Here is a 25,768-nt window from a genome sequence, read left to right as displayed (position 1 = left end):
ACACACACACACACACACACACACACACACACACACACACACACATGGGGGGGGGGGCTATCTTGGCTGCAGGGGTATAAATACCTCTGTTTGAGATGCTGGGGTCTCCGGTTTCCCCAAAACGGATTCGGAGCAGGGACGACCCTAACAAGCAACCACACACACAAACAACATCCACAAGTCAGAGTAGGATACATTGAGACTTTCTTCCCCTTTAACGGTGGATTCAGTGATTCTGGAGGAGGCTTGTTGTCAAAATCACTTTTTGTCAAAATCAGTGAATATCTCCCCACGATCACCTGTCTGTACTGTGTGCATGCTGGAAAAAGAAGATTGTGTTAATACACAGCTTAGGCTCAGTAAACTGGTGTAAACAAAGGGTGCGTAAACAAATGGGCCCACCGCAGGCAGCAACAAGCCAGTTTACAGAGCCTAGGTTGTGTTTGAACATTGGATTTTTTTTTCAGCGCACACACAGTGTACGTACAGGTAGAGGATCGTGGGGAGACATTCACTCATTTCGCCAAAAAGTTATTTTGGCAACAAGCTTTTTCCAGAATCGCTAACTCCAATAGGAAAGGAATCGCTTTCACTTGAATGCAAGTGCAACCTGTCAGGTCAGGTGGGTGTTAATCCAGTGGGACAGCTGTTAATGAGGACCCTCTGTGTCTGAGTTGAAGAAGTTGTAGAACCAGTATGTGCATGGGTGCGGTGCAGGATCTGTAAGTTTCCTGGAGAGACTCTTTCTCTCAGCTATGGCCAGCAGCAGGCTGAATCCTCAGGCTTTATTTAGACCTGGACATTTAGGCCTGGACACATGAACTCCTGACCCACCTTTTAATGATCAGAGATCATGTGTCGAATGCAGGTTGGAAGCTTCATAAATTAAATACAAAATAAAACAAAATGCACCACCAGTTTTCTTCAGTGTATAAGGTTCTGGCGCAGCTCCTCATCCCATCTCCAGTGTCCTCTGTGATGATGACCTTGATCTTTGCAGCATGGAGCAGCTTACAAACACAATTAGGTTTACAACCTGTCCCTCTGCAAGCACCTCTCCTATATCTTGGAATTGCAATATCTTCCCCCGACACTTTCCCTTTCAGAGCCACTGGCATGCATGACGTAATTTGGGAAGCGCTCTGATTTGCAGTGCGTGTGTGTGTAGGTGTGTGTGTGTGTGTGTGTCCGTGTCTGTGTGTGCTTTGTGTGGACCAAGCTTTTATGCATTCGAGTGAGGACATTTTTGAAAAGTGAGGACATTTAGGCTGGTCTTCTGATCTTCGAAGGGCTGTTTGAGGGTTATGACTTGGTTTTAAAGTTCAGGTCAGAATAAGGTTGAGGTTAGGGTTGGTGTAAGGGTTGTGGTTAGGTACTGAATTGTGATATAGGTAATGATAAGGGTCTAGAAAAAATTGATTATGTCAATGAGTGTCCTCACAAAGATACAAGGATGTGTGCGAGTGTGTGTGTGTGTGTGTGTGTGTGTGTGTGTGTGTGAGTTTCTTGTGTGCGTGCGTGCGTGCGTGCGTGCGTGCATGCGTAAAAGTGCGTGTGCGTCGGGGGCTGAAGCGTCAGCGCGCACCAACACCAACCCGCTTGGCAGCTGTATTCCTTTGCTGTGATTGGGTGGAGGGCGGTGATTCCTCCTGTCACGATTTGTGTCGCTCCCACCGGAGGACACCGAGGGTCTGAGTCCAGCCTTTACCGAGGAGCTCACCAGAGGAGACGGTGCACAGAGGGACGCATGAGGGTTTAGTCTCGGGGGCTGGACTGACAACTCGGGATTTGTCCTCCTGTCTAGGTGTCGGTGAGGAGAGGAGAGGAGAGGGAAGGAGAGAGGGGGGATCTTCAGTGCTGGAGCTACCAGCCGCCTTTCTTCTTTAAAGGGGTTACGGTAGAAAGTCATTCACGATGCCGGTGTTTCACACCAAGACCATCGAGAGTATCCTGGAGCCGGTGGCCCAGCAGATCTCCCACCTGGTCATCATGCACGAGGAAGGGGAGGTGGACGGTAAAGCCATCCCAGATCTGACGGTGCCGGTGGCAGCCGTGCAGGCGGCTGTCAGCAACCTTGTGCGGGTGAGTCCCGAGTTCTTACCAGAGCTGCATCCAGTTACAAATCAGCCAAACTTCCAATCGCGACGTCTGTGGGGGCACACTGGTCCAATGACAATAGAGTATACCTCAGATTTAATCAATTAAATAACTGTTCGCCGAGCTGTCCGGCGCGGTACATGGAACAGTAAAATATTATGCCAATCGAGATAGATTTATGGCAATGCCATCGTGATCTTTTGCGCGCCATTGAAATTATACAAAACTGCCACACACCCAGCTGACGCTCGTGCGCGTTTCACGAGCTCCATTCAGTGTAGCCTAGTAGCCTATTTAAAAAACGGCAATATGTCAAACTTAACTTTGCCCCGATTGATTATGAGACGGCTTAATGAAGTTTATGGGGCGGAAGAAACGAGCATGAATTGAATTTACAGGATGCCTGTTATACACACACATGCGCGCGCGCGCACACACACACACACACACACACTCACACACACACACACACACACACACACACACACACACACACACACACACACACACACACACACACACACACACACACACACACACAGTGATCAAAGGGATAAATGTCACTGAGTTAGGGGGACAGCTACTGTAGTCTTCTATGTTCTCAGCTTCTTTGAACTTAGTGAGATTGTTGCATAATTAGCTGTTTATAGAACAAGGAACATAAGACACATTCATAGTAGTAGCGTCTAGCACTCGATAAGACTCCCAACCCTTCCCTTCATCCTACAGCTTCTACACTTTCCTCCCTGTCCAATTTCCCCCTCCTCTGTCTCATCTTCTTGAGTCTTAAATGTGTCACATTGTATAGAAGTCAAACCACTGACTGAGAAAATCAATACTGGCCACATCATTAATGCAGAGCCAGGGTCATTGCCACTGATGCCGGGGGCGACCTGACTCCACTCACTCAGGAGAAATCAGCAGCAGACAGGAGGAAACACTCCCTTGTTTACACTTTAATTCAATAATTGAGTCTGATTGGGAGAAGAGAAGCCAGTGTTAATTTGAGCCAGGATGTAGCTCAAAGTGTGGGAGACCCTGCTTGGTGGAGCAGACTGTCTGTGCGCTGTATGATCATATATGATGAAATGTACAGTATGGACCATAATCCCCTCTTTTAAAAGGACTAAACTGGCGGCTAAAGCATTGGCTATATACTTATATGTGATTTTACTCGGTATGTGTGAGCAAGTGTCAGAAGGATTTAGAGGTTAGACATTTGGATTATGAGAAACCATATAAGGGAATCAACACCCTGAGTCTACTTACTTTACACTTACACCTAACTCACTCTGCCCAATATTTGAGTGCAAACCTTTGAGTGCAAACACACAAAGTTAGTTTTTCTCTTACTCAGTGTCAAGAATCCATTCAGATTTTACCTGGAGGGATTTTAAGACGTCCCGGTCGACAACAGAGATATAGTCTATTCTGATCTACTCTATTCCATTCTATTCTATGCGAATACAGTCTGGAAAAAGACGGAAATAAGTTTGAGTGAGTATTTGTTGTGTGAAATGTTTCTGTCAACGTTCTGGATAGTTCTCGCATAAAGCTGCTGCTAACTGCCTCCATGAGCACGGACGCATAAAGATCATTTTTGATACATTTCTCATTAACTGATAATGACAAGAGGGCTACTCAGTTTGAACGTCTTGATGGAAAAAACCCTCCTTTTTACATGAGATACAATCCAGCCGTCCTTGATATCCCATCACTGCCGGGCACACCTCTATAGTCTCCATCTCTCCCTTTCTCTGCTTGTCCTCGTTGATCCATTCAGTTGATCCATCCAGACAGCGAGCATATAGGGAGGCTAATAGCTGCCTGGGGCTTCTCACTGGGAACTGGGATGATGCGAGATGCGAGGCTAAACAGGGAGCGGATGAGATGAGGGGCCGAGAATGGAAGGACAATGGAAGGTGTCGAGCAAGTGGATAAAAAGAGAGTTGAGTGAGAGTTAAGAAGTGGGTGGCAAGAGGGTGTTGAAAGAGAGCACAAAGGGTGCTTGAGAACTGCGCTTCTAACATCAGCAGCGGTTTAGTTGCCGGGTAGATTATTTTGATTTTATGTGTTCAGGACACCTGAAGCTCAAATACGCACACTTATGAGCACCACACATGCTTTATTTTAGAAAGTCGATTCATTTCTACACTTGCTCAGTTTGAGCTAAGAGGTAACTCGGCACACAGCAACACAAGAGTCCCACACTGCACACTGATACAATTACACTGTTAGTTAACCCCCATACAGGGTGGGCTGGCTGTGGGGGGTACTTTAAAATCTAGGTCACTGAGACTCTCTCAGACACACACACACACACAACCACGCGCACGCACACACACACACACACACACACACACACACACACACACAATTAAGATGGTGTCAGTCTCCATCTGTCGGCGTTAATGCGTGGGTTGATTTTTCAAACTAAAGATCTGAAAAATGCTGCAGCTGGTGCATTTGGTTGAAAGTGTGTGAGTGTGTTGCCGTAGTTGTGTCGAGGAGAAGGCTGCCTCAGTTTGTGAAGTATCTCGCTCCTGAAGGAGTCAACATAGATCCTGGGTATGTCTTGGCGAGGGGGGGAGGAAGGAATAAATAGATTTAACGCTGAGTGAAGGAACCACACACTGACGGAGCAGAGCAGATTGAGAGAGAGAGAGAGACAGAGAGAGAGAGGGAGAGAGAGAGAAACAGAGGGACAGGAGGGATGTGTGGACTGTTGGTTTAAACTGTCGAACATGGAGATGTAGGATGAGGAAAGAGGAGGCAGGATGGAGGAAGGAAAAGAAAAAGCCACTTTCAGTCGGACGACCGGCACCCTGTGAAGGAGGGAAAGTGTCTTCAGACTGGACTCTGCCAAGCCTCAAAGTCGGGGACCCTTTTCCCCACTTACACACACACACACACACACACACACGCACACGCACACGCACACACACACACACACACGCACACACACACACACACACACACACACACACACACACACACACACACACACACACACACACACACACACACACACACACACACACACACACACACACACACACACACACACACATACACCAAATGCTCTCACTGCTCCATCATGTAGATATGAGCCATCTCTTCATGTTCACTGGCAGACCCAGGATTTGTTTCCGGCTGTGTCAACAACACATTCCCTCTGCTTCTAAATCAAATCCTGGCCTATGTTGTATACTAATAATCTTTTTCCAACTTGTCTTTTCAAGTCCTTACATGGTGTAAAGTCTTTTTTTTAAAGGAGAATTTAAAGAAAAGGCAAATATCCTGAGAACGCTTTTTGTCAAAATATTTATATATATATTTTTTAGGATTATTTATTGGTGTTTTCCACTTCATGAGACAGATTTGGAGGGACATAATTGAAATGGGGCAAAGAGGGGTGGACATGGATTCGAACCGGGTCTGCTGCAATGGGGACTGAGCCTCTAGGGGGATGCTCTAACCACTACACCATGAGCGCCCCAGTCAAAATAAATTTTTATCGAAGTCGGTAAATATCTCCTCATGATCCTCCGCGACCGCTTCCTGTCCATACTGTGTGTGTTAAAACAAATCCAGTGTAATTACACAGCCTAAGCTCTCTAATTACACAACTACTAAGTAAATAACTTAATAAATTGAAACAAAATATTGTTATAGAAACGCTATCATTGCTTACGGTGGGCTACAAAAAATAGTCCATTACAGGAACTTCCTCCATAAAGGTAACTACTGTATATAACTTTGTGGCCAAACGTATTCACGTTGTTTTGATTGGAGTTTTTTCAGACATTAACCATGACTCTGAAAAAGTATTCAAATCCAAGACCTGGCTAATTGGACCTTGTCAGCTGTGATTGACAGCTATCTGACTCATGCTGCAGCAGTCACACTTTTTGTGCTGCAGCCAGGCTACACACACACACACACACACACACACACACACACACACACACACACACACGCAAACCACACTGTCAGCACGTCCAGGAAACCTCTTAACTTTCTCATTAATTATGTATTGAATAATCAATGTCAAGTGTTGCTGCTTACAGGAAATTCTGGAGCTCACACAGCTCTTTGATCTGTCACCTGCTGAAACGTAAGGAGTTTCTACCAGTATAGGTCCATTCCTCACATTTAAATTCTTGGAATCTCCCTGGGTCTTTCATAGCCTGGCTACGCCCGCCTACCTACGTCCGCTCAATTTTCATTTCACTTTGGACCAGGCTAGGTCTTTCACAGTGTCATGTCAAATATTGTTTCTCTTAGTAGGTAGTAGGACTAAAGGTTTACTGGCGTTTAGTTTGTTTAGTTCAAGAAATGTTAAGAAGATTTGAGACTACAGCCTTATAAACAATGTTTAAAATCCTGTATGGTAATCTTTGTTGTCTACTCTGAACGTGGCATGTGATGGCTGCCTCCTGAGTATCTGGAGCCAGAAAGTCTATTAACGGACTTTCAACAACGCAGCAGCAACAGACTGAAGCCATCATCTTGTGTTAATTGCATTTCAAGAGTGTATGTGTGTGTGTGTGTGTGTGTGTGTGTGTGTGTGTGTGTGTGTGTGTGTGTGTGTGTGTGTGTGTGTGTGTGTGTGTGTGTGTGAATGCTTTCTCATGGGTTTTGGATGTGTGACAGCCAGTATTTTGGATACGTTAAATTATATGTCCAGCTGTATCACTTAATAAACATCTCCATTAAAAGCGACGTCACCCTGCTGTGTATCTGCATGTCTTCTGTGTTCTTCGCCTCCGAGTGCCTGGGCATCAGATTAGATATTGGTAGTTAAAGGGATTTTAAATACTGTATCTCTCCTCAACAGAAAAAAAACAAACAAAAATAAAATATAGACAGAACAGCAAACAACAACGATGTAATGTCTTCTGACTCATAATGTCGTTTACATATTTGTGGTATGAGAAATGTTAAATGTGTTCAAGCAAATCTACAGACAAATTTGAGAGGCATGAACACATCCCAAGTTTTTAGTTTGAATCATTTTCTGAATGAAAACATTGTGGGACAGGTGGAGACGGAAGGGGGAAGTACAATCAAGCAACTCTTATAGAAAAAAATCTATTTTCACAGTCAATTGAAAAAACTGAAAATGATTGCACAGGTTTATGCTGTACTGACTAGAGGAAAGCAGTGTTAAAGACCTCCAGCCCATCACCACATACTATGGCTACTTGGTGTGAAGAGTTTGGTCAAATTAGAGGAGCCTAAATGTCTTTCCCCATGACCTGCCCTCGTGTAGAACAACATACGGTCAAACCAGAGCAAGAGGAAGTTCCCCTCACAGCTTGAAAAGTATGACATGGGTGTGAATCGATACGCACCCGCTCACCCTTCAGACTATTAATAGGGCTCCCTTGAATACTATCTCCTGTCTTACTGCAAGCTAACGATATTACAATGAATGATCCGTCTGACGTGTGTTTTTGCAGGTGGGGAAGGAGACGGTTCAAACCACTGAGGACCAGGTGATGAAGAGAGACATGCCTCCTGCATTCATTAAGTGAGTCTTGTCTCTGAAACTCTGAAAGCTCTTGTTTCCCTTGTTTCCCCACTGTCACTGTCACCATCACTCATGGAAAACACCCAAAGGGCAAAATTGTGGAAATGTTCCACTTTATCTCAGCAGACAGAGCACTTGTTAAAAAAAGGAGGATTCCAAAGGATTTAGAGTTGGGAAACGTGGCCGCGTTCCCAGCTGCAACAAAGAGACACTTCTGAAGCTTGAGCATGGGTGACTGTCCGGCTCCAGCATTCAAAACTGCTTGTTGTTGTTGTTGTTGCTGCTGATTTCCGGCCTGAGTCCAATGACCAGACATGAACTCTGGTTGCAATCCTGGAACGTATAGGACATCGGGCTGTGTTTTGCTTGCCTTCATGTGTTGCATATGTACGTGTCTTACTGACTTTACAGTGCATTTGATCATTGGTTTCCCCAATTTCCTTTGAGTGTCCAATTAGTTTTTTTTAGCTTTGAGGAAAGGACCCGAGGCAGATCCACACACTGCTCTTTCTCTCTCTCAGGCTTGCTGGCACATACACGAGGCATTACACCATAAATCTCACTCACAGGGCTTAGGAGGGGGCGTGTGGGAATGTGAACCAGCCTAAATATAGATGAACCAGCAGCCATCGATACCCTGACCAATGGGGGTCAGAAAGAGGAGGGACTTGGCTTTATTCAAGCGCTACTCAAGTCCATCACCTTCTTCAGGTTAAAGGGATCATTCAGCTCCAAAGGAAGATAGCCCGCCATTTGATTTTTGAAGCATTGTTCATGAGGAATTGGCAGGTTTTGCTACGTATATCAAAGGTTACAATAATTCAAACACAACTAACTTTGAACCCGTTATGTAATTAAAGGGCATTCATAGCTTTGTCGTAGGGCTTTACGTAGAGGAAACAAACTCTCAAACGCAGAACAAAACATAAATATTCCTCCAAATTTGGTGCAAAACACTCTTCCCTGCATATGTGCAGGTTGTAAGCCTTGTGTCCAACTCCTGTTACCAGGAGAGAGAATTAGGCTTCTTTTCAGGTTCAAATTGTATTTGGGTTTCTATTGGAAACAGTTTGCATTGTGAAGTGTCCAAAAAAATGTTTTATATTTCACACAGTGCAATTGCAATCTCCTCTTTTTTTTCTATGAAACACTCTGTTTTAGCCCCGCCTTCCAAAAGCAACAGGGGGAAGTTTTGCTAAGTTCGGTTGGTGAGATCGGGGTAGTGGCTTCTCCCTTTATGGCATCATAAGAAATCTGACTGGGGTTTTTGAACACAGGTTTTCAAAAAGATGGAGATCGGTAAAAAGAGAGAGGGTTGTTTTTTCTCATACTTTGGGATTCTTAAGTCACAACAGGGACCTTTATTAATGGTAGACGTAAAATCCGATCTGATTAGATTTACAAGGTGATAGATTCCTGTTATTGGTAAACGTTTAAATGCCATGTGAAATCCTGACTGCTTGTCTCAAGCCTGCTTGTGTGTTTCCCAGGGTGGAGAACTCAAGCTCTAAGCTGGTCCAGGCGGCTCAGATGCTAAAAGCAGATCCATACTCTGTTCCCGCGCGAGACTACCTGATCGATGGATCCAGGGGGATACTGTCTGGGACATCTGACCTCCTCCTTACCTTTGATGAGGCAGAGGTGTGTGTGTGTGTGTGTGTGTGTGTGTGTGTGTTTATGTGTCTGTCTGTCTTTATATTTGCATGTCCTGAGAATCATTCTTACTTCAGAGGTGTGGCATCTTTCAGGGAAATAAAGCTTTATATAGCTGTACAGAGGAAGGAGGAACTCAGCTTGGAGCAAGTCTGTAATGGACTCTCAAATGCAGCCAGATCTAATCACTGAGATCAAATGACTTCCCTCTCTCATAACCCATGTGTGTGTGTGTGTGTGGCTGGCTCTGTGTGTATGTATGCATTGTGTGTGCATGTGTGTGTGCATGTGTGTGTGTGTGTGTGGTGTGTGTGTGTGTGTGTGTGTGTGTGTGTGTGTGTGTGTGTGTGTGTGTGTGTGTGAGAATGTTTGATGGCAGATCCATAAGTGGAGTCACATAGGGCACGTGATCAAGCTCCCCGTGTCTGATCACTAACCTCATTTTTGAGAGAGCAACTTTTCCCAGTCACAAGGCGCACATCACAAGACTGTGCACGCACCACAGACACCAGCCCAACACAATGATGGCACACAAAGATGCCACACACAAACAACAGGCTAAATTCAACGCTGTCTAAAAAAAGCCTGTGCACACATTGAATTCTGTTGTCATCATGAAGAAGTTTGTCTCTGATCGCCATTATAAGCCTTTGTTACACTCCTGTGAACATGATCTACATCTGCCTGTGATTACATCTGTTTTGTCATAGGTGCGCAAAATCATCCGCGTGTGTAAAGGTATCCTTGAGTATCTGACAGTAGCTGAAGTGGTGGAGACAATGGAGGACCTCATCACTTACACCAAGAACCTGGGACCAGGTCAGGGCTTTCTTTTCTTTTTTTAAATTAGATAATTATAAACTTCTGCTGTAAAGCTGCTATTCTGACTCCATGTGGTTCTTCAAATGTCACTTTATGGGTGCAGTGTCACACGATTTGACTAAGGTTAAAGATCTCCTATACTACTTTTCTGGTCTTAATTTCTTATACATAAATGACCCCTATAGAGCAACCTGACACGAATCACAGCACTAAAAAATATGTAGATTTTCGGGAAACTCTTCCTCTCATCTGGGCGCTTTCAGCGTTCTCTGTCAACACTCGGCTTCGTCCTCCTCCGCCCCCTCGCCCCCCTCCTGCCAACCCCACTCCGTTGTGATTGGTTACCTTCCGGAAGACTTTTAGCGGCGCACAGGCAGATTTGAGCAGGCAGGTGGGGGCATTGCAAGAGTGTGCCTGAGCACGTTGCAGCATTACCATAGATGGAAAATCCAGATTGTTCTAGATAAATTCCGGAAATTTGAACAAGTGAATCGCGACCAGCGTCCCTAGTGTTTAGCGCTCTGCACAGCCACCCCAGACGGTCAGCAGGGAATAAGTCTAAATGCATGTAAGTCATTATTTGACACTTTAGTATGGTTAAACATTACTATAAAGCATTAAAACAACGTGTATAGGTCATAAAAGTTGAAAAAGCATAATAGGTGCTCTTTAAGAATCACAGAGTCCTATTAAAGGGGCCACCATCCGAAAGGCATGCGTGCATATACATTTTTGGCATTTGTTAATCAACAAATGATTTCATTTTTATAGCCATTTTTATGTCCCAATTCAATAGTCAAAAGGAGGCATAGTGTGGAAATATGGTGAAAGAGGGACAATTTATAGACCAAATGATACATTGATTAATCAAGCATATAGTCTGCACATCAGTTGATGAAAATAATAGTAAGATGCAGCTTTGCTCTAGATACACCGGAGCTAAATTAAACTGTTGTTTAAGATTAATATTTGTTCAAATCAATAACATACCATATCATATACATTCAGTAATATCTCTAGATAATACATTTTGAATGAATTATTAAGCCAAATGCATCACACTATTTGGCATCAATAGTAATTTTTTTCTCAAGAGCCACTGCTAAAACATGGACTAGGCAAACAACCTGTGTTTGCTGTATTACCTGGATTAGACCTCGTTCTGTCATGATGAAAAACTAAATCAACTGCTGTATGACTGACTGACTCCTCTGACACTAAGATGCAGCGATTAAGTATTTTCACTGGCAGGAGAGCCAGACCATAAACAGGCTATTTATCATCAGAAGGGAAAGGTCAATTGTATTGTCGGTGCAAAGTGGCATAATGAGCTGAAGGTAATACGATGCCAAGGATTTTTCACACTCGACTGATGCGGTCATTGTATGGGATCAGTTCGTTCGTGAAGTAATGTTGTGAAGTAATCTGTTTGGATGTGTTGGAAATACTCCATATGTAAATGGCTCCGGTTGCTCGAGCTAACTACAACTGTGATGGGGATCTATAACTCTATGGCAAAATAAATCCTCACCTGTGTTTTAATTGCTCCTGTCCAGGGATGACCAAAATGTCGAAGATGATTGAGGAGAGGCAGCAGGAGCTGACGCACCAAGAGCACAGACAGATGCTTGTCAATGCCATGAACACCATCAAAGAGCTGCTGCCTGTTCTTATATCAGGTTGGTGTGTGTGTGTGTGTGTGTGTGTGTTTGTGTGTGACACTGTGTGTGTGAAAACGACAGAGCGGGTCACTGAGCATCCAACAGTTGTCATAGCAACGCGCTGGTAATTACAGTCATTAGTTGCCGGGGATGTCAGACTGACTACGCATCGCCCACCAGCTGCATGCTTTCTCACACTGTACGTTGTGTCTGCAAGATGTGCATTTGAACATACGTGTTCAATGTGGATGTAACACAAGAAAAGCTTGCACCAGTGGTTTGGTTTTGCACCATTCTGGTTACTATCATATGTTTACACTAACATTGGTTCACAAGTCTGCTGGTGAAAATACTGTAGGGAGAGATCTTTCAGTACCATTTGAGGAACTCAAGCGCTCCGACTAGAGTCACCAACGCTCACAAAACATCTGTCACATGTCTGCGCTTCTATAGCAACAACAGCAAACTGAAGTCCAACTGTATATATATATATATATATATACAGCATATACAGTTTATATATATTTATTAAAAAATTATATTTTGTGTCCCTAGCTATTAAGATTTTCGTCGCAACCAAGAGCAGTCGAGGTGCCGGTGTGGAGGAGGCAGAGAGGAACAGAAAGTTCACCTTTGAAAAGATGAGCGCGGAAATCATCGAGATCATAAGAGTCTTACAGCTCACCACATGGGACGAGGACGCCTGGGCCAATAAGGTACGATGTGTGCCACACATTTGAACTCTTAACTCTTATTCATTCACTAACCCCCTTCTAATAAATTCCCCCACGTACCTGAAAAGGATAATCACTTTTGCTTCGGAATGCCTGCTCGCGCACACATAGCCACACACGCTATCCACAACAACAAAAAATCACTCTTTACTTTCTGTCTCCACTTTTCTTTTTGCTCGATAGTATAACTCCTGGTTTTTCTTTTTCTTTTCTTTCTTTACCTTCCTCCTCCATTCTTTTACTTCCTGTAGAAGGTAAGCCTGTTTCTCTCCCCCTCTGCAGTTTCCAGCATGCAGGTGTGTGTGTTTCTCTGTGTGTGTGTGTGTGTGTGTGTGTGTGTGTGTGTGTGTGTGTGTGTGTGTGTGTGTGTGTGTGTGTGTGTGTGTGTGTGTGTGTGTGTGTGTGTGTGTGTGTGTGTGTGTGTGTGTGTGTGTGTGTGTGTGTGTGTGTGTGTGTGAAAGAGAGAGTTAGAGAGAGAGAAAGAGAGAGAGAATAAAGAAAATATGTCCTCATGCTTACATACTGTATCTGTCATGCTGGTATTTAACAGTAAGCGTGTCATGTGTTTTTTGTCCACTGACTGTAAGCTGACGTGATGATGTCGAGCACAAACACTTCATCACTTTATTGTAACATCTGTTTGTCCCTAAATGTCCATTTCAGTGAAATGGCTTGAAACAGATGACAGCTGTTACAGTTGTTATGCTTAATAACATATTATTTGAACAATAACTACTAAAGAAATGAAATCCATCACCAGTCATGGTTATTTTCCCTGTTGTGCTGCTTTAGTTTTCTGTGTGAAAGCGCCGTCAGCAGCACAATTAGATGCTGTTCTGGGCCGAATCAGTTACATACTGTGCCATGGAATCATTTACTGGTATATATTTAGGATCTGTTTCACTTGTCCAACCTGTAACCCTGCATGTTTTATCTGCACAGAGCTACCTCAGACAATGATCTGTCTGTGTGTGTGTGTTTGTGTATGTGTCTGTTTGCTGTGGATATACTGCATACTCTGTGTATAGGCTGTGATACGCACTTAGTGTCAGTGTGTGGGAGAACTGCTGGCACACGGTAACTGTCCGCCTCTTAGGTCATGAATTATAGAATTAAGCTGGTTGGCGTCCAGACACATCTATAATAGATGGGCTGTATTGACAGGCTCCACTTGAGGCGGTTCATTCTTCGCTGAGCTCAAGCTGTTATAAAAAAGTTGTTGGCATTTAAGATGTGAGGTCATTATCTTCTCTTAAATGTCTAATTGTACCTTCATCTTCAGTATTTATTATAATTTCATAGGTCACACTAATCACATGGCTTTGAAATTGATAATAGACTTTAATAAAAGTAACTTTGGGGTTGGTAAGTAAGTAGCCCACAATTAAGTGCATATGTTTGCCTGCATTGCTTGTTATATCAGTTACCATTTTTGAATGGCTGACTAACTCACAGTGTGAACTTTACAAGGATTGCAGCTATAAATGTTTGATAAAGAATAAAATTACACATTTTGTGATCCTTTTACTTGAAAAAAATAAAATAAAATTTGATTATATATCATCAAGAAATCCAACAACACAATCAATACCTAATTGAGCCCAAAACAGGTAATACTTGGGCTGACACCAAAACTGTCATTTATGAATCGCTCCCATATACACCATCCTGCTAATGCAAATACCAACTTGCACAGCAAATGTGTATTAATCCGCGACTGAAAATAGTCCCCCACAGAAGAACTATTAATTCCTGTTTAAGTAGATTTTGCTAACAAGTAAAGTGTCCAGCTGTTCTTTTTGAAACATTAAATGTATGTAGCATTTCATCTGTATTTTTGACCCATTCTTTCACCCAAGATATCCAGAAGGAAAGGATCAGTTCAGAGCTTAGTGCCACAGGCAATACTGGGGATTGAAAATATGGATAGACTGACGTGTTGTTTTCGGTACTTTTACTGTCTTTGTTGACAGTAAGAAAAAACATAAAGGAACCTCGCCCACTTCCTTTAATGTGGAATCACTTGCTCACAACCCAGCACATTGTTGTTAGAACAATATTTAATTATTTACCAGAAACTACAAATGTCATTACAGACACCTCTTTATTTACATGAATCAATCTAAAATATTTTACCGACTGCTGTTTCCAAAAAAGCTATACACATTGCTGTTGTTTCTCTTTACCTCAGGATATGGAGGCTTTGAAGAGATCTCTGGCTCTGATTGAGTCAAAGATGGCCCAAGCTAAAGGCTGGCTCAAAGACCCCCATGGACAGCCAGGTAACTGGATCGTTTAAGCCTTTAGCTAAAAACTCTCAGTCAGCTTTTATGATGTTATTGCATGTTGTGTTGTCGTCCCCAGGAGACCTCGGTGAGATTGCCCTCCGCGTGATACTGGATGAAGCTGGTAAGGTGGGAGAGCTGTGTGCCGGGAGGGAGAGGAAAGATATACTGGCTACCGCCAAGGCTCTGGGTCAAATGACTGACCTGGTCGCAGATCTACGAGCCAGGTAACGTGTTTGAATGAGATAATGTGAGTTAATCTGTCGTCCTGTGTTCATGTAATGTTTTTTGTCATCTGTACCAATATTTCTTTATGTGTCAGCTGTGTGGGTTTTATTTTCTTTAATGACAGAGGCCAGGGCCCGAGCCCGGGGTGTGTGCAGCGTGCAGGCCAGTGCTCTCAGGGCTTGGACCTGCTGTTCGGCAAAGTGGACGGTGCTGCCCGCAGACTGGAGGCTCTTATCAATGCCAAGCAGGCCATTGCCAGGAGGATGGATGCTGCACAGGTTAGATAAAACAAAACAGCAACATCGTGACCCAAGTGGACCCTCTTCCTCCCCAGTGAATGATACCTCCCTTCTGTATTATTTTTTCTCGTAATATGTCTCTTCTGTTTAATTCGATTTCAAAGCAGGTGGTTTCAAATTTTTCCCTGAATAACTTTAAGCTTTAAGTGCTGAAAAAGCTATATTGTGGTGTTTTTGTACTGATGTTTAAGTTTGCCCATTTCATCAGATGAGAGCTGAGCCATATACTGTACGTGCTTTTTTTTTTTCTTAGGCCTGGCTGGCTGATCCTAATGGTGGCCCTGAGGGGGAGGAGCTAATCCGAGCGCTGTTAGCAGAGGCCAAACGTATAGCCGACGTATGTGAAGACCCCAAAGACAGGGATGACATCCTGCGCTCCATAAGTGAGATCGCAGGCCTCACCGGCAGACTCGTGGAGCTGCGCAGACAGTATGCTTTCCCATCCTTTTGACACATGCACAACCGAATGAAGTTTTATAAATACTGTGTAATTCAGAGAACCTTTTTTTTGTAGGCTTAAACTGCAACCTCATGCCACCAGTAAGTGGCATATTTTACCTGCCTGGAAATTATGTTGTTGCCTTTCGACCCTTGGCATCAGTCCTACTATAAGGTTTCTAACCGTTTTGAATATGGTGTGATGGGTGGTGTCATGGAAGTTAAGGTGAAGGTCAGCAACCTGAAAGGAAATACCACACAACTAAATGTTCGTGTCACTGAATGTTTTATTTTTATTAAATTCTGATGCAGCCTGATGGGCTAGTTTGTTAGGTCTGAAGCAATAAATGAACTAAATGGTTCTGTGGTTCAGTGAATTACGGCGAGATGAGTCATCGTAAGCAATATATTTACTGAACGGCGCTCCCACTGCATGTAGTGACCATAAAAGGAAACGAGGGACAAACACGACAGATGATCCAGCTGTTATCCACATCCATAAAACAACTGTGGATGTGAACTTAAGGAGGAGAAGGAGAAGAATGTGATAGCTCTAGTTAACAGGAAGATTTTAGATACCGTCACACAATTTTCCTGTCTAGGAAAGATATTTTTATTATATTTGACTATTTAAATTTACTAACAATATATGGTCTCATTCAGACTTAAGAAATGGAACCTGTAGAAAGTATTTCACATTTCCATCTAATAAACTGTATACGTAATATTATTTTTAAAATTATTTTTCAATATTTGTCTCGTAGATTTCTTTGAACTGTTGTAGAAGAATTATTGGACTTCACCAGAAAGTATACCTTCATGTATAAGCGAAAAAATACACATGCTCCGAGAACAAACCAACCAGTAATCTTTATTTCTGGCCAAACAAGAACAAAAACAAATGTCAACCAAAACAGATGAAAAGGTGGCATCAACCTTTGGTAGTGGTATTTCCCTCAGGTGGTGAGGTGGTGTAACAACAGGTGTATGGTGGTGAGACTCCAAACATGAACATGATGGGTCTGTATGTTTATGGCTGATATGGACACTGCAGGGCTTTAGCGCCTTTTTTGTTCCCCTCCCCCCACCCCCCCCCAATTTAAAATGGTCTCTAACTGTCTCAGGGGTAAGGGTGACACCCCGGAGGCCCGTGCACTGGCAAAGCAGATCGGGGCGGCGCTGCTGAACCTGCAGTCCAAAACCAACCGAGCCGTGGCAAACATGAGACCGGCCAAACCTGCCATCACTCTGGAAGGCAAGATGGAGCAGGCCCTCCGCTGGGTGAACAACCCCGCAGTGGACGACAGAGGAGTAGGTGAGCAAGGGGGGGATGGGGGGGTAGGAGGATTTTTGGGATTCAAAAATAAAGGCCCCTTTTTCCAGCCCTGTGTGGATGATGGAAAGGGTGTGAAAGTGGTCATGGCAGCAGCTGGGACTCTTTGCAATTAGCCGGCCAGTTATGATAATGATGTTTGTGGTCCATGAGGAGGCCTCGCAGTCAGTGTCTCCTTTCCAGAATTAATTTTTAGCATTTGTGAAAATGGTCAAGAAAGGAGTGATGCGTCGGTTCATGCATGAATCAGCCAATGACTAACTTGACTCACATATAGTCAATCAGGAAGCATTTCAGTGTTTGTAACGCTTTGTCTGATCCCTGTTGCTGTATCCCAGTTTTCTTTATCCTTTCGTTCTTTCCTATTTCCTCGCATGCTTCCCTATGGGAGCAGAGTGGGAGATACTACAGTGGAATACAGGTACCTTTTCCGCTATATGCTCTCTTAAACGATGTATCTAAACAGTATAGACGTTAATCACATAATGAGTTCCTGGGAGTACAACACAAATACATTTTGTGTGTATGCTATGCATGTCTAAAATAAGGACCTGTAATTGTTGCGTTGGGTTTTTATTCAAGACAGAGCACATGTGATGTGAGAATGACACATGTCCCGTGCCCCTCTCTCGTCAGGTCAGGCAGCGATCAGAGGAATGGTTGGTGAAGGGCGGAGGCTGGCTGGAGGCCTGTTGGGACCGTATCGACAGGATATGGCTGGACGCTGTGACCGCACCGAGGGTCTGACGGCCTCTTTGGCAGACATGGCCAACAGGGGCGAGACTGAGACTCCCCATGCACGAGCTACAGCCGCACAGCTGCAGGACAGCCTCAAGGTAGCTCCAGCGGTCTCATAAACACACATATTATTAATTTATAGGACAAAATTAAGGCTCAGGTTCAAAACGTCACTGTCAACGCAAAAGTATGCCGTGCAGCCGAGATAACAGTGTCCAAATATACCAAATATTTCAAGCTAAATGATGCACATAACATCCAGAATATTTCCATTGTATCAGTTAGTACATCGTGGACTCTCCTGTTTGTGTATTTGATGCATACTTGCTCGTTATTATTGAGTGTTGGTGCAGAGCTCCACCTAGTGGATTGATTACGATGCCTTCTGCTTCTACCAGGACCTGAGGAAGCACATGCAGGAGGTGATGACCCAGGAAGTGTCAGACGTGTTCAGTGACACCACCACCCCTGTCAAGCTGCTGGCTGTGGCTGCAACTGCTCCCCCTGATGCCCCCAACAGAGAGGAGGTCAGTAACGTGCTGGTGACAGATATGGTGACAGCAAGAAAAACCTCATAGCCACTGATTGTGCGCATTATAGGTGTTGTGTGTGTGTGCATAGGATTGGAACCCAATAAAAGAGAATGCTAAAGCCTGACTATACCAATAGTAATGTTTGTTGTAGGTTTTTGACGACCGTGCAGGGAACTTCGAGGCCCATGCAGGTCGACTGGGGGCGACCGCAGAGAAGGCTGCTGCCGTGGGATCGGCCAATAAGGGCACAGTAGAGGGCATCAATACTGCTGTGAAACACGCCAGGGAGCTCACACCACAGGTGCCTCTGTTTGTTTTAGTGTCCCTGATTTGCATTATTACGTACGACACATGTAGCTGTCAGAGTGTAAGTGTGACGCGTTTGTCAATGACCAGGTGACCTCTGCGGCTCGGATCTTGTTGAAGAATCCTGGAAGCAACGCCGCATACGAACACTTTGACACCATGAAGAACCAGTGGATTGACAATGTGGAGAGACTCACTGGTGAGGATTTGCTCAACATCTGTTTTGCTACTTAAATTATTGACAATTTTTGAGATAACTGTATTGTGACAGCAGCACACGAACAACACTTTTGAAATGCTACAAAAGTGTGGTTGTGTATGATGTGTGTGTGTGTGTGTCTCTCTCTCTCTCTCTTTGTGGCCTCAGGTCTGGTGGATGAGGCCATTGACACCAAATCGCTGTTAGATGCCTCAGAGGAGGCCATAAAGAAAGACATCGACAAGTGCAGAGTTGCCATGGCGAATGTTCAGCCCCAAATGCTTGTTGCCGGGGCAACCAGCATAGCAAGACGAGCTAATCGGGTTCTGCTGGTGGCCAAGAGAGAGGTGGAGAACTCTGAAGATCCACGCTTCAGAGACACAGTCAAACATGCGTCGGACGTCCTCTCACACACCATCTCGCCCATGGTGATGGATGCTAAGGCAGTGGCTGGGAACATACAAGATAAAGGTGCTGGAGTACACTATGCAAACTTGTTTTCAAGATACTGTATGACACGTGTGGTTATATTTACTTTATGCTGTACCCTCTCCTCCGCAGCTCTGCAAAAGGCCTATTTGGACTCGTGTCTGAGGATCCTGGCTGCAGTCGGTAAAGTTAGAGAAGCCTTCCAACCTCAGGAGCCTGACTTCCCTCCTCCACCTCCTGACCTGGACCAGCTCCATGTAGGCTCATTCAAACACTCACAATTCCTCATATCCACGGTAAAACTTTAAATGACCCACCGCTTCCCAACTGGTTGAGGCATTTTCTCAATCGTCTTCTTAATATGAGGAACTGGTTCTTACATTAACAGTTCTCTGCCAAATGTAGGACAGTTTTGGTCAATTCACAATAATTATTATAATTTTTTTTTTACTGTGTTTATCTTGCTGATTTGAAGCGGAGCGTACTTGGTTGGGAAAAGATTATGTCAACATCCTCCCCTGCGCCAATCAGGATTTAGCTCAATTTGAATCAGAATCTGATTGTTTTAAATATATATATAGTATATGAATCAAATCTGAACACAAACACCCACCACAAAGCCCAAATATGACTTATTTTGTGATGTTGATTCAAAAGACCTAGACATAGCGGCTTTCAAGTGTTGCATATCTACCCCTTGCATCCACCTGTTGCCCCTGATCCATAGGTCACATAACACACTGTATCTATATGTGTTTATTCTCCAGGTTAGTGACGAGCAGGCGCCACCCAAGCCCCCTCTGCCAGAGGGTGAGGTGCCCCCGCCTCGGCCCCCTCCTCCAGAGGAGAAGGATGAGGAGTTCCCAGAGCCCAAGGTCGGAGAGGTGCTCAGTGAGCCCATGATGGTCGCTGCCAGGCAACTGCACGACGAGGCACGCAAGTGGTCCAGCAAGGTAAGTTCACACTGACAGAAATACACACTTTGCATTATTCAACCCATAAAATGCGTAGCAGACCTGAAGTTCTGGCTAAAATAAGCTAGCTGGTTAGTGACATCTTTTATGTCAGGCATGACAAAATGTCAACGTGGTCATAATACACATGGCTGATGATAAACTTATCATGTTCTGTGAATATCCTGAAATCATCTTTTTTGCTGAAATGTGGAGATCAGTGGGCCGATTCCAATTTCAGAGGGAAACTGGAAACTGTCATCTGTTTGAGTTGTCTGCATGTAAGGTTGTTAACAGTTTACACATGCAGTACACACAACAAACATACAAGAAAAAGAGTCATCTGTGGAGAAACAATCCAGCCTCCCATCTATTGGTAGAAGTAGAGCGCGAGAGCTTTGTATTCTTTGCTTTAACATACCTTTTAGTGTCAATGTTCTGTATTTGTGCGTCCACGTGTTTTTGCGCATAAGTGTTTTTCCACAGCTGTTGGATCTGTCAGAGGTGTCTTTTGGCACCCAGGCACAGAATATCTCTTAGAAAGGAAACACTCGGGTCACACTCAGTTTCCCGGCACACTGCTAGAATCACACTATTGAGGATGCCAACCACTGGTGTTGGTTTCAATTAGTTAGTTTGCTTGTGCAAATGCTTCACAAACAACTCAGCCCATTGCCTCAGAGTAAGGCATGTCCTGCACCTGCTACCTGCCCAAACCAGCTCCTCTTTCCTCTTTTTTTCTCCTCTCCACATCTTTTTGCTTGCCCCGTGCAGTTTCACCTCCCCTTTCCCCGCTCCTTCACAGTGCTTGTATTTGCCCCCTGCTCCCTTCTGTAAATCTCCTGTCGTCTGTTCTTCCATCCAGTGCCTCTCATACTGTACTAAATGCTTCCTTTTCCCCATGCTTACTTCCCTTCTGCCATTCGCTGGCTTCCCCATTTCCTCTCTACATTCCTCCTTTTTTCCTCCTTTGCCTCCCTCCCTCCCTTTTTCCTACCCATTCCAAATGACCCTCCTCCTTTCATCATCCCTGGACACCCCCCCCCCCCCACAATTGCCCCACTCCTGCCCAGCCTGAGGATGAGGAGGCAGTAGAGGAGAGGGAGGTAGATGATGAAGATGAGTTTACTGATGGTGAGGATGACTATGAGCCAGAGCTGCTGATGATGCCCTCCAACCAGCCTGTCAATCAATCCATGCTGGCAGCTGCCCAGGCTCTCCACCAGGAGGCGCGCAAGTGGTCCAGCAAGGTCTGCGCACGTACATGCTCATGATGAGTGCACACACAAACCAGACGCGCGGGTCACACAGTATTTGTAAATACGTAGCTCCCAGTGTATGGTTGGGACGATCAGTCAGCTGTTTGACCCAATGCACCCACAGACAGACATTCCAACACACAGGCACGGGCGGGCACACACACACACACACACACACACACACGCTCTCCATCCAAACAGATAAATTAGTAATTAATTTTTATTTAAATTGATAAGTGCACCACACAAGGAGAAAAGAAACACCCCTGACAGTCACTGGGGCCGTGCAAATGATGAGCTCTGCATCTGCCACTACCATGAACACTTCCAACCAGCTGTGGCTGCTGTTTTACTACTGTTGTTGCATCACATGTTTAAGACACACGGTTTATGCTGATGCCATGCTATGGTTGCACTAAAGGTTGGGGATTGTTGGAATGGCAAGTTTGTTTGTTTTATAAACTGGTACTGGCTTCACACGTCCCTCCCTTATGTTGATGATTAGGTAAAGTGGCACTTTGCTGCCTTGCTGTTATCGCTGTTGTCAATCACTCGTTGCCCGGCCAACCTGTGAAGCCAAGGATGACAGTTTCCCAAAGACATCTGGGTGATGTAGTTTTGACGTTAGACTGCCTGCTTGCCTGGTTTGACCACCTGCTACTGCTTCCTAGTCTCCTGGTGTGTACTGAGTGACCGCTCATACACTGTGAACATCAGCTCAGAGCCACTAACTTCAGGTTGACTGTGATGTGAGGGAGATGCTGAGAACCTCAACACTGTTCCATAAAAAACTACTGCTATGAATTTCGAAATGATATAATTCTTCCATGAGGGTTGAAGAACAAGTTTTTGCACTTGCACTGACACTGCATGCAGCTTTCTGCTCGTAACTTCAGTGCCTGCTTTGCTTTTGTAATTCACAATTCATTCACGCAAAAGCACTAGCTTAGTGGTTTGATAACACTCTTTTCAGCATCCTACATGTTGATTATCATCAGTCTCATCAGAAAAAAATGTGTGGACATGACTTACATATACAATAAATCTCTGATGCATTCTCATCTTTAATACAAATACATGCTCCACACCAGTATCCTGCTCATAGCTCCTTACTGCTTCCTCCTCCTCCCCCTCCTCCACCCCTTCTCCTCAGGGCAATGACATCATAGCAGCAGCCAAGAGGATGGCTCTGCTAATGGCGGAAATGTCTCGGCTGGTGCGCGGCGGAAGCGGCAACAAGCGTGCGCTGATCCAGTGCGCCAAGGACATCGCCAAGGCCTCCGATGAAGTGACGAGGCTGGCCAAAGAAGTGGCCAAGCAGTGCACGGACAGACGCATTAGAACTAACCTGCTACAGGTACAACTCATGGCAGACACCAGAACACCGAAAAGTTTTCAATTTGATATCATTTACATATTTTTCCCTCCTTCCGAAGGTGTGTGAGCGAATCCCCACCATCAGCACTCAGCTGAAGATCCTCTCCACAGTCAAAGCCACCATGCTGGGACGAACAAACATTAGTGAAGACGAGTCGGAGCAGGTAAAGTCATACAAACTGCATCAGTATTAACAAACCATTCAAACCATTAGGAGTATTTTTACATCAATGTATTGGCACTTATGTAAAAGATTAGAATACCTGTGGTAGAAGAAGCACTCGCATATTGTTTTACTTTGTAAAGTAAAACTATATGCGAGTGATGTGTAAAAGTAGCAATAGTGCGGTGTAAAAGTTCTATACTACAAGTGGAAGTCTTGCATTCAAATTTTACTTAAGTAAAAGGTATCGATATCAATTGAATTTGATTACCTAAACTTAAAGGGCTCATGATGTAGGATTTCCTATTCGGGAATCATTCATTTTATATTAGTAAATTAAATTCTTGACACATTAATGTGTCAATCATTTTATTGTTGCATCCGCAGAAGGTGGAGCAACTTTGAACTACTGTATATGCTGTTGGTTAGCTTGTGGATTCCCCCCCAGGATCAATTAGGTCTTATCTGTTTGTTATATACATAGTGTATTAATAACCTGATTTAGCAAATTAACTAGTAAAGAATCACTAGTAACTAAAGAAAGGCTACAGTAGTATTTCCATCTGAATTGTTGTAGAATAGGAAGTATAGGAGTAACACAAATAGCACTTGTAAATGTACTTAGTTACTCTCTCCAACCCATGATTCTTCCACCCCTTATGCCTCTTTCTTGTTTCCCCAACCAGGCCACGGATATGTTGGTCCACAACGCCCAGAACTTGATGCAGTCGGTGAAGGAGACGGTGAGAGAAGCAGAAGCAGCCTCCATCAAGATCCGCACAGATTCAGGATGCACCCTTCGCTGGGTGCGCAAGACGCCCTGGTACCAATAAAACAAACTTGATCCTTGAAACTAGTAACACTATCAACTTCGCAAAAACGCCTCAGGTGAAAGTGGCACCGTGTGCGCTCATCCCGAGTAAACACGTGCACTTTCTACAAAGAGGACACTTGCGGGTGACTTTAATCCGTCCTCCTCCATTAGACGTCCATCAGGAAACCATTCGATTTTGTGCCAAGCAAGCAGGTTTCATTTATTGGAGTGAGTTCAGCTTTGCTCTCCAGTTCTCTTTGTCTGTAACTGTGGACTCACGCAGGGCCAACCGGGGAGACAGCTTTTACTATATATTTTTGGTATGTCGTGTTACGAGAGTTTATCCAAATCCCAGGTATATATATTTTTTTGCATGGAAATATTTTCTATTTTTTAAAAGGCAAATTATGATATTGAGATACATATCTCTTACAGGACATTTACTTAGAATTTTTTCTCTTTCAGTGATAGTTTTGTATTGTCTATTGTACATACGGTAATTATTTCTTTTGTGGACAACACTCAGCTATGAGCTTTGACACTAAAGTGTGGGCCGATGAGCTCTCCTCATGTTTACTTTAAGTAATAACACTGTTCTTAAGAATTCAAAGGGTGATGCATCGTCGCTTACTGTGTGGTGATGTTTAGTCTGCTGGATTCAAAGTGTTATTAGACTTGCAGGTATTGATATAGTCTCAAACGTGATTGATTGTTTAATGTGAAAAAGGAATTTTAGTTGGTCAATCAAGTTTTTTGCTGATTGCAGAAAGGTTGTTACTTTACAGACAAGCGGTTGTCAGCAGAGTTTGGTAAAAGTTAAGGAGGGTTGAGATTAGTTTTTTTTATGTGAGTTTTGAGCTCTTTGTTTAACTTTCACAGTGATCAATGCCAAAGGATTTATTTAACAATACAGTTAGATTCATAGATATCTCTTCAGGTTATTACCAACAAGAATACAGACCATTTTCCATTTTGGAGACCATGAAGTACTTCTTTGGGTCTGTTTTATTCTATTTTTTCTTTTCATTATCAATTTTTTTCTGTTGCACTTTCTTAACTAATCACTGTGTTTGTTTCTCTGTAACAGTTGAACTGTTTGGATTTATTTCTCAAAATTGATCAAAACCAATGATTTAAGACAGCCATTTAACAATTCTCCCTGTGTGAGCTTAGTTGTCCAAATCTGAATGCTCCAAAAAATTATTTAAAATTTTCTAAACAACCCCGGCGGTTTGTAAACAAAAAGTTTTTTTTAATGCAAGTTCAGTCTAGCAGTTTACTTTCCTTTAGGTTTAAAATTTGTGTTTGTGTCTTAGATGGCAGTCGAATAATTCATGATATGGGAACTTAAATATTATATAATCACATCAGTAAATGGATATTTTCATTTCTTTAACATCATTTTAGTTTAATTACTTTTTGCTTTAAACAATGGCTGGGCAAGTTGAACTGTTAAATGGAGAATATGTATGTATGTGTCTGTGTGAAGCCTCTTCACTTAAATAGTATTATAGAGTGAGCAGTCCCCCATGATAGTCAGGGACAGAGCTCTGAACAGCAGCACACATTTTTTTCTTTAGGCCTACTGAGCATGTAGCAGTCACTGACCCCTCACTGAGAGCAACAGGGTGTGTTTCTGTGTGTTCTTGATGTGTTCACTCACCCTGAATGTATTCTGATAGCTTCTAGCCCTGCCAACACATCTGCTGTGCCTTGGAAGAATAAAAGACAAAAATATTTATGCAGACTGGAGTTTTTTTTTTTTTCATATCATCACTGGGCCCACAAGATAAAATAAGTTTATGGTCGGGCTATCAGATCTAGACGAGCGTGTACTAAGGAAGAGCTATACTGAAAGTCAGCATACAAACAAGCTCACATTCTAATGTTTAACATGCATACTATTTACCT

The 25,768-nt window shown here is 43.7% G+C and overlaps 1 protein-coding gene across 2 annotated transcripts; it reads left to right on the top strand.

Moving 5' to 3' along the window:
* Positions 1–1,848: 1,848 nt before the first annotated feature.
* Positions 1,849–25,576, top strand: LOC307257252 (vinculin-like). Of its 2 annotated transcripts, XM_080036424.1 has the most exons (22): positions 1,849–2,082; positions 7,563–7,633; positions 9,124–9,274; positions 9,997–10,105; positions 11,665–11,787; positions 12,325–12,485; positions 14,695–14,785; positions 14,868–15,015; positions 15,141–15,294; positions 15,569–15,744; positions 16,878–17,068; positions 17,723–17,922; positions 18,223–18,351; positions 18,509–18,658; positions 18,754–18,862; positions 19,031–19,333; positions 19,424–19,548; positions 20,059–20,244; positions 21,318–21,494; positions 22,657–22,860; positions 22,940–23,044; positions 23,730–25,576. In XM_080036424.1, exons 1-22 carry the CDS (start codon positions 1,915–1,917, stop codon positions 23,874–23,876), a joined length of 3,378 nt encoding a protein of 1,125 aa, XP_079892550.1. In that variant the 5' UTR covers positions 1,849–1,914; the 3' UTR covers positions 23,877–25,576. The 2 variants fall into 2 exon arrangements, with proteins under 2 accessions (XP_079892550.1, XP_079892551.1); XM_080036425.1 differs by lacking the exon at positions 21,318–21,494.
* Positions 25,577–25,768: the final 192 nt, after the last annotated feature.

Source organism: Ammodytes marinus (assembly GCF_949987685.1).
Source record: "Ammodytes marinus genome assembly, chromosome: 11".
NCBI classification, from domain to species: domain Eukaryota; kingdom Metazoa; phylum Chordata; class Actinopteri; order Uranoscopiformes; family Ammodytidae; genus Ammodytes; species Ammodytes marinus.
Note: the sequence above shows the minus strand (reverse complement) of the source record. Positions and strands in the feature narration are given on the sequence as shown.